Consider the following 14,772-nt stretch of genomic DNA (forward strand, 5'->3'; position numbering starts at 1 on the left):
TGGATGACAGAAGGCTGTGAAGGGAGGGGGATTTCAAATTTTTATTTCTTTATTTTCTATTTTTATATGTATATGTGTGTGCACAACTGCGTGCAACTCCAGTTTCAGGGGATTGGATGCTAGAAACAGAACCCAGGTCCTCTGCAAGAACAGCAGTTGCTCTTAACAGCTGAGCCATCTCTCCAGGCCTGGAGGGTTATTTTTAAAAGGAGGATCTAATTTTTTTTTGTGATCATGAATATTTTCCAGAAGGGGTACTAACAAAATGTATTTCGGGATTTGGGACGAGATAAATCTTATACCTCACCATCTCCTGTGGATCAACTGATGAAAGACCTTTAGTGTCTGACCTGGACACCATTCCAGAGCCTGGTCTGCTGAGTGTCCATCCCTTCTACATAAGTCATGGATGAAATAGAACAGAGGCAACATTAGAACAAAATAGAAGGCATTTATTAAATATATGTGATGTGGGCTTTAATATCAAAGAAATCGTGCGTGAATAGACTCCTCATCCATTTAACAAAAATATCAATTGTTCCTTAAACATGAAATGACTAAATGCCACAACATACAAAAGTCTTTTTAAGTTAAAGTGAGAAAGACAAGAATCACAGCTTGAATAAATACAGTGAGCTCAGGTGGTCCAATCAAGGCATAAGGCACATGTTAAAACAAGGAATCAGTGAATCAGAATGCAGCTACTCTGGCACACACAAGTCTTTACACGCGGCTCCCCCAACCAGGCACACATCCTCCCAACTGGAGGAGAGAGCAGTGCATGCTGGGACTCCTTCCCTCCAGGTTCAAGTTTTTCCAGGTGCCCATGCTACGTGTGCATAGGCTTCTCCATGGGAGGAATACTGCTGCTAATACTTTATGGGTAAACAAAACCTTTATGCTGTAACAAACATGAAGTTTCTAATTAATGCCCCTTTCCTTCCAAACCAAAATCGAGTAAAACAAAACAGACTGTGAAACCTGGTCTTCAGCATTCACACGGAAAACAAACGATGATTCTGTATAGCAGGGTTCGGCGTGTGTCTGAAAGACGACCTCATGTCCATGACCTTGCTTGTTCTTTCTGCCTCCACTTGCCTGAGATTCCCATTCTGGCTTACACTGTGAGCAATCCTCACGCTCTCCAGACTTTTAAGTCACGGAGTTCCAGAGCCTTCCAGCATTTGCAAGAAGCACGTGTCTGAGTGCCTAGGTCAGCGTTTTCTTTGAGGTTAACTCCAGGACTCTGGTGTACGGGGTGTAACTCCTGGAAGGCAGCGTGATTTCACGGGTCCTGCCTATGGGGCTGAGAAATGAAAAAAGGAAGGAGAGGAAAATGAGATAAAACTCTCTACAGGCTTCAGGTAGTAAGAACTCGGCACTGAAAAATAAAAATGCGGTGATTAATAATGCAGTTGAGTATTTCACAGAAACGCTATAAAATGGATTTGCCATGGACTGAATATTGTATCCCTTCAAATTCAGAGCTGAAATCCTAACCCTCAAAAGGATGGCGTCAACAGGTGGAAAGGCCATGAGGGTGGAGCCCTCAGGCGTAGGATTAGTGCCCTTATCAAAGGTCTCTGAGAGCTTCAAGGGAGGACCCAGGAAAGGCATTGTCTGTGCACCAGAAAGCGCAGTCTGACCAGACCCTGAATCTGTTGGGGCATTGGTCTTGCACTTCTTGGCCTCCAGCATGAGGAGAAAATTTGCTGCCCTTTAGCTTCTAGTTCATTGTGACCAAATATGTAACTACATTTCCCAGCCTCCTTTGCAACTAGGTAGACCATGTTACTGGAAGGGCAGAAATGAGGTTTGAATGATACATCCACATGCATTACCTTTCATATTCACCTTCTCTTCTCTTTTATGTAGAGGTGTGGGTGGGGAGTGAAGGGACACTGGCCCACTCAAGCATGTGGCTCTGGCAGGCCTTGCCCTTCTCCTCCACCCCCTCCGCCTTGCTAAAAACCCTTAGATTACATTCCTAAGGCTAGCCACCAAGGTCTATTCCCTTATTTGGCCACTTCCTCCTCCTCCTCCTCCTCCTCCTCCTCCTCCTCCTCCTCCTCCTCCTCCTCCTCCTGAGGCTGACACCAAAGTCCAGCAATCAAAAGCCCACTTTGGTTCACCTAATTAACACATCCAATTAAAATTAAACACATCCTAACACGGAGTTTCTCATTTTACCTTTATAAACCGATGTTTTTCCTATGTGCCACATCTATCTCCTCTCTATCCAGAGGCAGTCCTTTGTCCCTCAAGGACAAATACCTCTTCCCTACTTTCCCTGTCCCCTTCCCCTTCTCCCTCGTTGCCCATCTCCTTTACCCCAGCATTCTAGCCCATTCTAACACAGACCTCCCCTTTTCCTCCTCTTAAAAACTACACCTGCAAGGTCATTTGCTGCTGTTTTCTGCCTGAGTCAGAAAGCAGCCCCTTTCTTTCCCACTTAAAAAACAGGTGTTTGGGTGTGGTTTGTGCCTAATCCAGGGCCTGGGAGGGAGCCCCCACTGTTCAGGAGTCCCCTTCAGGGAGGGTGGGTCCAAGGATGTCACTGGTGGAAGAATCCTAGAACCCTGAATGACTGTGTAGAGTGAGGCTCATTTCACCCTGCCTTGAACTGTGATATGGAGATACGGAGGTGAGCCACTGAGGCTTGAAGGTAACGCCACAGTTACATTCTTTACCCCACTAGCACCATGACCAAACACACAGGAAGCATGACAGTTAACTTCCTCACCTCTAACTTCCCATGTCCAGTTACTCACAAAGTGGTATGGGCTGTATCCAGAAGTGTGAGGGGCAGGGGTGTCAGATCTTACACATTGCATGTCTCCCCTGGGAGGCAGCTGTGCAGAAATTTACTTCAAAATGAAAACCTTCCATCTTGGAGGGAATCTTATTAAGACATAAGATGTGAGAAAGAGATGAAACAACAGGACATTCTAAGGAGAGGTGAAACATTCCATCCTGCAGGGTAGCTCCTTAATCTCAGGAAGCAAACAACTCCAAGGCTTCAGGAAGTCCCTGAAACTGACCAGATCCAATCCTTCCCCTAGCATATATAAGCAAAGAGCAAAGACTGCTGAGAGACACTTGCAGATCAGTTGAGCCTCCTGTGAGAACTAGAGACCAAAGCCAGGAGTGGTAAGTGGTACCTGCCTTTAATCTCAGCAAATCTCTGCGAGTTCAAAGCCAGCCTAGTCTACATAGCAAGTTCTGGGTCAGCCAGAGCTATACAAAGAGATTCTGTTTCAAAAATAAAATTCAATAAATAAATAAAACAAAAACAAAAAAGAGGAGGAGGAGGAGGAGGAGGAGGAGGAGGAGGAGGAGGGGGAGGAGGAGGAGGTGGAGGAGGAGGAGGAGGTGGAGGAGGGGGAGGAGGAGGAGGTGGAGGTGGAGGAGGAGGAGGAGGAGGGGGAGGAGGAGGAGGTGGAGGTGGAGGAGGAGGAGGAGGAGGGGGAGGAGGAGGAGGGGGAGGAGGAGGAGGAGGGACCTGAAAAAGGCTCTGACCAACTGAGCTGCCTGGAAAGGACACTCTCCAACCTGTTGAGCTACCTGCAGGCTGTGCAGTGTGCCCCAGGTTCCCAGCTTTCAGGGGCTGTCACCCACGCTGGGGTGGGCTTTGGGTGATAGAGCTGTCCTCAAACCATTTCTGCTTCCGTAACAAACCCCAATAAAACTCGTGGGTTCAGTGAGTTGGACTTTGATGGTACCCTCACTCTGGTGTGTCGTGGGCTCCCTATCTGGGTAAGCAGACATTCGTTCACATCTCCCCAGATACAGTGTCGCACAACAGAGATCCAGTGTGTCCTTTCCATGAATTCCATTCCCTGGGGCACACTAAAAATGACTTTTGCCCAGGCTCTGACACACAGCGGCAGGGTCTCCTATCACACTAATTTGCATCTGTGCCCATGGCTAGGTCTGATTTCTCTGAGAGTGAAAACCATGTCTCATTCATCTCTGTGACCTCAGTAGGCCGAGCCTGGAGCTTTCAGTCCACACAGACATGGGGATGGAAGCCAGAGTGAGTTTGAGGAGGGGGCAGTCACAGAGACAGGAATCTCTGGGGTGTGGCACCTCAAGAATTCCCAGGTGACCTCACTAGGCAGATTAGATGAATAGCAGGGGCAGAAACCAGATGGCCTCGTGTGCCAGCTCCTATGAAAATTCCATGCAACACAAATGGTCTCCTGTGACAATATCCTAAAAGCTCATAAAACGCAGAAATATTTATAAAGGTGAACATTCTGCGTTTCAAAAACAGGCACTCATATCCCAACCTTTCAAAAATGTAAAGGGTGGGGGCATTTTATTAAGCTGATCACTAGGAAACAATAGGACTTCAAGAGCGTAAGTCACTTTAATCACAGAACTGAAATTTGCTTGTTTTCTGGAACACAGTTGGGATCCTGCTAACCTTTTATGAATCCACAGAGGAATAGTTTCCCTGGAGGCAGGAAGCACTAGCAGAGCCAAAAGATAAAGCTTTGGCAAAGAGCTACTTTCTATTTTGATCTCCACAACAGAAATGTGAAAACACAAGCCTTGAAAGCACTTACTATGTGAAGGGCACTAATGGCCATGGGGAGTAGCTGCCACCAAACTGCACCTACTAAGAGGTGGTTAGAGAGATGGCTCAGCAGTTAAGAGCACTGGCTGCTCTCGCAGAAGGCCCAGGCTCAGTTCCCAGCACCTACACGTTGACTTACAACTAGTAACTCCAGTTCCAGGGGATCTGATGCCCTCTTCTGGCCTCCACGTGTATCAAGTATGCATGTGGTACACATACATGCAGGCAAAACAGTCATACACATAAAATAAAATAAATACATCTAAAAAATTAAAAGTAAATCTAATTAAAAAACACAACTGAGTCTACCACGTTTCAATTTATTAAGGAGCAGAAGAAAAAAAAAGTCTCACTGCTCCTTTTTATTTTTCTCTGTACTCAGAGGCCAGCTGACCTTAAATAATTCTCAATGACTAACCAATATGTATCATCCTTTTCAAACAGAACGGATTCTTAGAAAGCAAAAACTCTTGAACTCACAGTGAGTCCCTCCTCATGTTTTCATTCCATGATGAGATAGATCCTTGCTCACTAGAAATGAACGCAACCCAAAGAGGAGCTGGAGGAGAAGCAGCAGGACAGGAAACTAGAGACAGGAAGAAGATGGCCGTCAGGTAAGCTGGAGAGAGGGAGGAAGGGAATTTCTGAGGACCTCAGGAAGGGAAATGATAATAAAGGTAATCGAGCAAGCCCACCAGCAAAGCCATCACTGCTAAGCTATGGCTCTACTGTAGATCACGGGAAAATGGTAGAAATATCCACAGATTATGAACCTGCAAGTGCTTGGGCTGGGTGCCCTGCATTTGTTAGCTGTCCACTTGGAAGCAAGCTTTCAGGGTGCTGTACAGGAATATTTTCTCAGCCTAGCAGCCGCCATCTTCATGAGTTGGCACATGATTATCACAACTGGGCTGGATGACTATTGGCCTTCCTTACAGGAGGTGGGGGGGGGGGGTGGCAGGAGGATCACAGGCCCTTCGAGTATCCAATCATTTTTCCTAACCAGCTGTATTCAACTTCTCCCTAATGGACAGTGTCCTCAGGGTCTTGGGGTGGGGCTGGACTATACAGGCTTGGAAGAACTAGGAGAAGGTGACTCCATCTACGTGGCTAGGGGGAAGCCAATACACATGCTGGGTGATGACTTTGTAGTATTGCTGCTTGGGGTCACCCATGCTCCTATCAGTAACCCCTCCCCCATCTCTGGAAGTAAGCCCAATAAACTCACTGGTTCCCCAGGGGAAACTTTGGTGGAACAGAACTTTGGATTGGCATTGGGATCTTACGACAAGGGAGGTTAGATGTAACCTAGTACCCCACCCCCAGCAGAGAAAATTCTCAAAACAGGATCGGCCACCAAATCTCCCTTTTCCTTTCTTTAATTTGTTTTTGCCTTGAACAAGACCTACAGCCCTCCTGCCTCAGTCTTCCCAGTCAAATTTTCCTTTTCAAGGTGAGGAAACAGACACTCGAAGAATTCAGAATTTTCTCAAAGCCACACAAAAGGCAAGCGGCAGATCCGAGACACAGATCCAGGTCTAACACACAAGCAGGCACCTTAGGCACTTCTAAGAACTGTCGTTAGAGAAAAGGCTGACACACTCAGCCTGGAAATGGTCTGTGGAGGACCGAACAGACTGCGGCTGGAGGACTCCAGAGGTCAGAGACTGTAAGGAATGGGGGCTTGTGGTCAAGAAAGGCTCAGCCACAGGGAGGGGAGGCAACACTATGGACTGGGGCCGTCTTTGCAGAAATGACTTTGCAGAAACCAAGACGGAATCACAGGCTACTCTAAGGAGAGTGAGGCACGTGCACCATGAAAGAAGATGGAGGACAGGCCAGGAGGGTAGAGAGAGAGCTAGGGAAGGAACATCCTGTAAGAGTAAGAGGCAAGCATTGTTCTACCTAGGAACAACGTTGAAGCTGTTCAAACAAAATCTGGAGCTGTCGAAGGCTCTAGGAAGATGGTACTGCACAAGGATGGATTGAATACCTATTCCACGGCTCCGCTCTGAGCATGTCTCAGGGAGACCGGGACTAGGAAAAGGAACAAAACCTTCTGCTCGCATGCTTGACGGCAAATTTGAGCAGTAGAGCAGCAGCCAGTGCCTTTTCTAAGCCCTCTACAAAGTGAACAAACCACATCACAACACCCGTCAGCTGCCTAAATCCCCACTTGTGTAGACCTTGCTGATTCACCCCAAAAATGTTTATCGCGCATCAACTAAATACCAGATTCTACCATCTGAATGCTTGCTTTCCAAAGAGGTCCAGGAATCAAAAGCTCAGGCCCTACTGGGGCACCGCTAGAAGGTGGTAGAACCCGTAGATGGTGTGGCCTCAGAGGAAGGTCTCTGGTAATGTGGGGAGGTGTTATCCTTCAAGAGGGTTGTGGGACCCTAAGTCTCGGTTATTTTATTTGTTTCCTGGATCACAGTGTAAACAATTTTTGCTCCACCTTGCAGTGCCCTCACCAGAAGATTTTGGAGTAAACTGAGTCAACAAAATACACATTTCTCTTTCTAATTTGCCTCAGGTATTTTACTACAGTAGCAATCAGGTGACTAATACCCTGGAGGAACACTGGATCCCTATTCATAGGCATTCACAATGCCGGCAGGAAAGAGGGCGGTGGGAAGGGGTGCTCTAGAAGAGGGGGTTAGTGCCATTATGACTAAAGAAGGGGTCGCTGCAATCTTGTTTTTCAGCATGACACAGTTCCACAAGAGTCCTAGTTGTGAGTTATCCTCTAGGAACAGCGGCAAGCACCTGACACCTGCAGGTGTGAGAAGAGAGTGAGCCGGTGAGCTGGAGGACTCCCGCTCCCCACAGGGAGCACCTACAGTGCCTGGAACACACAAGGATCAGTCTTGTGTCTCAGCTCACATAGCTCTTATCACTCCTTCACTCTTTGAAACAACGTCTGGGGGATCTGAAGTCACGGAGGGTTTAACCGAGGGGTCCCATGCACACTGAAGCACTGTATTCTTTTTTTTTTTTTTTTTTTTGGTTTTTCGAGACAGGGTTTCTCTGTGTAGCTTTGAGCCTTTCCTGGAACTCACTTTGGAGACCAGGCTGGCCTCGAACTCACAGAGATCCGCCTGGCTCTGCCTCCCGAGTGCTGGGATTAAAGGCGTGCGCCACCACCGCCTGGCGAAGCACTGTATTCTTGACTAGGCTACCAACCAATGATAACTACCTGTAAAATTAAGTTAACAAAATCGCCTTAGCAAAACCAAATTCATTTATACAGGACACGATGTTTTACATCTAAAAAATCAGAAGTTTGGCTATTTAAACCATTATTTGTGTGTGTGTGTGTGTGTGTGTGTGTGTGTGTGTGTGTGTGTCTGTGTGTGTGTGTGTCTGTGTCTGTGTCTGTGTCTATTTGTACACATGGGTACAGTACTTGCAGAGGCCAGATGAGGGTGCTGGAGCCCTTGTTGCCGGAGTTAGATGTGGTTATGAATCACCCAATATGGGTGTGAGGAACCAAACTCCAGTCCTCTGCAAGAGCAGTAAGTGTTCCTAACTGCTAAGCCATCTCTCCAGCCCCTTCCCGGCTTTTTTTTTTTTTTTAAATTAAGCTACCTGCTTTATACATATTTTCACCTAATCCTCACAGCAACACACTGAAATTCAAAACTATCATCCTCTTTTCCATTTTGAGGATAAATATGTCCAAGTTTCAGAAAGATTCAGCAACCTGCCCAAGGCTGAGGTCGGCTAGCGGCTGGCAGGGCAGGGCAGGGCAGGGCAGCCAGGTGCCCTAACTGTTCAACCCGGCTACACTGCTGAGCTCTGTGTGGCGGGAGAGTGTATAAAACACTTCTGTGTAATGCTAAATTCACTATTTCTCATAAAAAAATAAATTGTGGAGGTTTGAATGTCACTGGCCCCCATAAGCTCATAGAGAGTGTCAATATTAGGAGCTTTATTGGAATGGGTGTGGCCTTGTTGGAAGAAGTGTGTCACTGTGGAGGTGGGCTTTGAGGTCTCCTATGTTCCAGATACGCCCAGTGTCTCAGTTCACTTCCTGTTGCCTGCCCATCAAAGATGTAGCACTCTCAGCTCCTTCTCCAGCACCGTGTCTGCTTCCACGCTGCCGTGTCCCGCCATGATGATAATGGACTTAACCTCTGAACTGTAGGCCACCCCATTAAATGTTTTCCTTTATAACGGTGCCTGTGGTCATGCTGTCTCTTCAGAGCAATAGAAGCTCTAACTAAGACAAAGAGGCTGGGTAAAAAAACACTCTGAGCCAGGTGTGGTGGCACACAACCGCAGTCCCGCCCTTGGGAGGTAGAGACAGGAGGATGAGGATTTGAAGGTCTTCCTCAGCTACATAGTGAGCGCTAGACCAGCATGGGCTACATCATCACCTGTCTCGAATAAATCAATATATAAATGAGTAAAAATTTGAAGTATAGAAAAATTCTGGAAAATGTCCCAGAACATTTTACTTTTTAGACGTAAGTTTGAAGTACAAGTAAGAAAAGGACTTTTGTCAGAACACACGTAGCATGGTTAGCAACCTTCTACTTTCTTCCCTTTCCTTCTCTGTGTGTGTCTACAAGTGTATGGGCATGGAGGTGCCACGGGGTCAGAGGTCAGAGGCTCCTTCCACCACGTGGGTCTCAGGGGTCAAACTCAGGTCCTTTGGTTTGGTGGCAAGCACCTTTACCCAGTGAGCCATCTCACCAGCCCAGAAACCCTCATGAGTCATTTCCGGTTATAAGTGGCTACACCCAGCCCCAGAAGCCTGGTCTTCCTGGCTGTACGGCTTCCGGTGAGTTGCTTTTTTTCTCTGGACTTCCGATGTGTTTCCTTTGAAATGTAGGATTCATCTAGACTGTGGGGTTCTGCTCTGTCTTCGCCCACAGACCTCTATTTAAGACAGTCTTACTTAGAACCCAACATTCAGAACTAAGTGCTGGGTTGGGTCAGTGGGTGCTGAGAAGACTGTGGAGAGGGAAGGTGTTCCCTAGCTGGCACCTCAACAATCCTCCTCCCCCACCACCGCAAGGTCTCCTCAGAAGCCCCAGCAACAGGGCAAAGCCTTTCTAAGAAGCCAAGTGGGAAACCTGCCTCGGGATAGCTCAGAAGCTCCCGTCTCCTCACCTCCATGACCTGGGGGTGCTTTCCACATAGTAGGCACTTCGTAAATATTTGAGAGGAAGCGGGTGAAATATTATTCTGCCCTTTCGGAAATGTGGTTTATGCAGTTTTCATTTCCTCTGCTGACTGACCTAAGCAGTTAAACCTCAGCAATGGATCCTGAGGGAAACCCAAATGTTACATTTATGGAAAAGCTGCCTTTCGATTCTGACATGCCTTCCAGGTTCGCTGTGGCCATAAGTTAAGGGTCTGTCAGCACTTCCATTATGAAAACTGTTTTGTGGTTTCATAACGCAGCCATAAAAGTTTGCCTCCGGCCATCCTTGGGTGTACAAATTGAAAAGCTTGTTTTAAGCCAAAATGTGGGAATCAGAAAACAAACAATTTATTGGTTTCAGACATGGTTTTGTGCCCGTCTTGGCCAAACAAGATTTATGATGTGGGGAACTAGAATGATCTGAGACACTTGGTCTCTGAAAAGCCTGAGAAAGAGGGAAATGGCCAAATTACTCATATTTCAAAAAGGGTCCCCAAACACAATCATTCATTCTTTTGGTTATATTTTCATCGAGTAAATTGTGTCATATGTTGATGAGATGCCGGGTCTACTTTATGTACTCTTATCTTTTTTTAAAAAAGCTTTCTCTGTTAATTATGTTAGAATGGAAAACTGCCTCGTTTACCTGGAAATCAGGAAATTGGCAAAGAAAGTTCAACAGTGCCTGCTAGTAAGTTCTTCGACAATGGCAAATGGCTGGATTTAACCAACAAGAACCCATCAGTCACAGATTTAAAAGTAGGGAAATGAGGTCTTGCTGTACCACAGTAGTGATGCTGGAGAGTTGGTAAAGTCACTCACTGACATTACAGACTCGGAGGCCAAGGCCTCAGCAAAGAAAGAACTCCTAGATGCCAGGCTACAGGTGGTCAACAGGACCAGACCTGGGCATTCCACATCCCAGATGGGCAATGGGCTGGTCACTCTTTCCCACCAGATGTTACTATCAAAGGTCCCAGGATCTGACATATTTTCTGGATCACTCTTTTCTAGCACAGCACAGCACAGCATAGCACCTGCCTATACACAAGTCCTTTCTTGCTCTCATGATACCAGGACTTGCCACTTCACGACTTTGATGACCTACATCACAAGCCACAGGGCATTAATAACCATGTTATACACACAGTCACATCCTCCTGGCTGAGCACAATTGAGCATCCAGCTAAGGCAAATTTGTGTCAGTCAGAGGCAGGACACTAAATCACAGGCTCAACTGTGACTCAGCAGGACACAGACCTTGCTGTGGGGAGCAGCTTAACAAGAAACAGGTCAGCCCTCTAGCCTAGTAACAAAGCCGGATGGTCAAAGGTAGAGTATAGTCTGTCTTAGTGTTATCATTGCTGTGGTGAAACACATTGACCAAAGCCACTTGGGGAGGAAAGGGTTTATTTGGCTTATGCTTCCACATCACTGTTCATCATTAAAAGAAGTCAGGACAGGAACTCAAACAGGGCAGAACATGGAGGCAGGAGCTGGTGCAGAGGCCACAGAGGAGTGCTGCTTACTGGCTTGCTCAGCCTGCTTTCTTATAGAACCCAGGGCCACCAGCCCAGAGGTGGCCCCACCCACAATGGGCTGGGCCTTCCCCCATCAATCACTAATTAAGAAAATGACTTACAGGCTTGCCTAGGCCATATCATCTGGAGGCATTTTCTCAACTGAGGCTCCCTCCTCTCAGATGACTCTAGATTGTGTCAAACTGAAGTAAAACTAGCCAGCACACAGTCTAAGATCATTATGATGAACCAGATTCAAACCAGACGTCTGAATAGATCAGCTATGGTACTAAAGGATGGATGAATTTTGTTCCCCATTTGGACACTCCCTCTGAAGGTAGCCAGCACACCCCTCGAACATGGTAATTAATGTCTTCCTATATCCTGTCCCTACCTCCATACACTACTCCAGGGCAGGGGCCAATCTCATTTCTCTCTGCAACCTATCTGCCTGCTACAGTTTGCTGAATGAATGAATGAATGAATGAATGAGAGAGTGAGCAAAGGCATGCAGTAGCTGAGAGTCATAGCTTCCTCAGTCTCTCCTTCCTGTCTCCTCCACCCCACACAGTCCCTCTGCCTTCTCAAAAGTCACACTTAGCTCCAGAGCTGTACTTTCCAGAGGAAGAATTCGATGCTGTTCATCACAGCCCAGGACAATCGTCTTCGTAAGTCGAGAAGGATTTTTGTCAGAAAAAACAAACAAACAAACAAACAAACAAAAAAAAAAAAAAAAACAGGAAATCCCCAACTACCTGGGTAGAAGGTCGCAGCTCACTCCAATTTCTCTGGTCTCCACTTCAGTCTTGGGCTGGGTTTCTGTCAAGTAGTCCAACCTGCTTTGTAGTTCATTGTTCTAGAAACGAGAGGAAGGCAGTCTTAGTACATCGAGCCTGCAGCACTGACATCCACGTGCCTTTCAGAACTGGTGCTGCAGAACTACACGGATTCCATTATGCAGAGCTCTCCGTGTGTGTGCACACATGCACATCCAGTTGTGCATGAATGAAAATAACACACGCTGGTCCATCGCTGCATCACCTCGCTGTTGTTCAATCAGCACATCTGTTGTCAGGACGGTGCAGTGACTCACTGGGTAAAGGGGATGGCCGCCAAGGCCGGTGACCGGGGTTCGAACCCCAGGACCTGCACGGTAGAAGAGAGCTGACTCCTACAAGCTGTCTTCTGACCTCCACATAAACTCTATTGCATGTTTGTGAAGATACACACACGTGCACGTACACGCAGGCACACACGCGCATACACACACATCAATGTGTTGTAGATATCTCCCCAAATTTACTAGCTTTCTTTCTAAGTCAACAAACTCCGTCAACTGAATCACAGTATCCCATTGTATGGATGTACAGTATTTACTTAACTAGTCTCGTACAATGAGCAGTTAGATATTTATCGCATTTTTGGCATTATAAATACAGTGCAACTCAACTTTTTAACACTCCCTTACTAAGCTGTAAAATGAGTAAGTCTATTAATTTAATTTAGTGGGAAAAGCCTCTATAACTGGATAATTAGTATTTCATAGGTGTGGAAAAATTCAGAATCTCAAACATATAAACTAGAATGAGCTCCTTGGGATTAAAATTAGCATTCTGTATACTTTTCATGGCTTTTTCTTTTTTTTTTAAGCTGGAGCCAAACACTGCATAAGCTTATGATTAGATGCCCAGGGATTGGAAATGTGCCCCATGGGGAAAATGAAGGGCAAGGGGGTACGAAAGGTGAGGATGGGGCTGGCTCAGCTTCACTCCAGATCCAGGGGACCCAGCACCCTCTTCTGGCCTCCAAGGGGTGTCAGATCCCCTGGAGCTGAAGTTCCAGGCAGTTGTGAACTGTCTGACACAGGTGCTAGGAACCGAATCTGAGTCCCCTGCAAGAGTAGCAAGTGTCCTTAACTGCGGAGCCAGCTCTCCAATTCCTTAATTGATGTTTAACAAGTTTTTTTTTTAACCTTTTTTTTCCTTTGGTAATGACAGACTCAATTTTAAAATCATAAAGGCCCTATCTATTTTCTTGGCTGGAGTCTTTAAACTTGATATGTAACACATACAAGATAAAATTTACTGAATAAATGTACCAATCACTCATACACATAAAAATAAATAAACTTTTTTTTTTTTAAGGGGAGGTTAGAAAAAAGTCCCAAGGACTCAGAAGCCGACTTCAGTCTGAAGTGATGTGGGCTGCCACTCAGTAGCTCCCCTCAGAATGAGCAACGCCAAGGAGCTGTTGTATAAGCCTTGTTCTGCATGGGGTTCGGATACATGGACATGGTATAAAGAAAGAGAGTGTGCTCACGATGCCCCAGCAACTAATGAGCTGTGACAGAATAGGTTCCACTCTGTCACCCAATCTGTAGAATGGGAGACAGGTGCTGGCTTCCTGGGGGCAGGGCACATTCTCCTGCTATTTATAAGGAAAGAGAAAAGCCAAAGAGGTCTTTCTTGCTGGCAACTGCAGCCCCCATGGCCTGTTCCTCTCCAATGTAAAGACTTTAATCCCGAAGGCTTCGTGGAATGCCAGAGTGAGGCTATACCAACAGGGGGCAGAAGAGATGGAGTTAGCACATTTTCCTGGACTGGTATGCAGGGAAGAGTGAATAAGTGAGTCCAAATGTTCTGTTTAATTTCACAGGGATTCTGAGTATAATGTCAAATACCCTCGGTGGTACAGAAATTAAAAATTAATACTCATGAAAATTGGATAAAATCAGTAAAAGAAAATAATGTGTGTCTTCTGTGCATCAGACAGTGTAAGGGAAGGCAGGGAAGAGCTAAGGAAACACAGTACAAGGTGCATCCGTCCGGTGGAGCTTGGTCTTGCTGGGGTACAGACAACTGAGCAGAACAGAACGGTGTGATAACATTACAAAAATATGCCGGGCGGTGGTGGCACGCGCCTTTAATCTCAGCACTCAGGAGGCAGAGCCAAGCTGATCTCTGTGAGTTCGAGGCCAGCCTGGGCTACAGAGTGAGTCCCAGGAAAGGCGCAAAGCTACACAGAGAAACCCTGTCTCGAAAAACCAAAAAAAAAAAAAAAAAAAAAAAAAAAAAAAAACATTACAAAAATATGACAAAGTATTAGCGTGAGCCCGGAGGGGCTATGTTAGAACGGGGGGGGGGGGGGCGTCACAGACAGAGCTGGGGAAGCAAAGACGATGTGCACCCACGCTGGGCGGCTCACAGCCACCTGTAGTTTCAGCTCCAGGATATCTGACGCCCTCTTCTGGCCAAGAAAGGGAGCCTTGAACCACCAAAGACAATGAAACAAGTGGGCAGAGGAGAATCAGAGCAGGAGGAAACCCCAAATTGTGTTCTGCACTCAGTAGAGGTCTCCAGCAGACCTTTGAACCATGCTCATGAAGGGTGAACTGTGGTGGTATTGTGTTCCCCAAAATATTGTGCACCCTAATAAACTTATCTGGGGTCAGAGAACAGAACAGCCACTAGATACAGAGGCCAGAAAATGGCGGCACTCACGCCTTTAATCCTAGC

At 46.5% G+C, this 14,772-nt stretch overlaps 1 protein-coding gene across 1 annotated transcript in view; it reads right to left on the reverse strand.

The window, feature by feature from the left end:
* Positions 1 to 430: 430 nt before the first annotated feature.
* Myzap (myocardial zonula adherens protein) overlaps positions 431 to 14,772 on the reverse strand; it is a 94,049-nt gene continuing 79,707 nt past the window's right edge. The window contains exons 12-13 of the mRNA XM_059268208.1: positions 12,013 to 12,113; positions 431 to 1,306 (exon numbers count right to left, since the gene is read on the reverse strand). Coding sequence (XP_059124191.1) covers positions 1,210 to 1,306; positions 12,013 to 12,113 — 198 coding nt within the window. The 3' untranslated portion in view covers positions 431 to 1,209. The remainder of the gene's footprint in view (positions 1,307 to 12,012; positions 12,114 to 14,772) is intronic.

Source organism: Peromyscus eremicus, chromosome 7 (assembly GCF_949786415.1).
Source record: "Peromyscus eremicus chromosome 7, PerEre_H2_v1, whole genome shotgun sequence".
In the NCBI taxonomy this organism is placed as follows: domain Eukaryota; kingdom Metazoa; phylum Chordata; class Mammalia; order Rodentia; family Cricetidae; genus Peromyscus; species Peromyscus eremicus.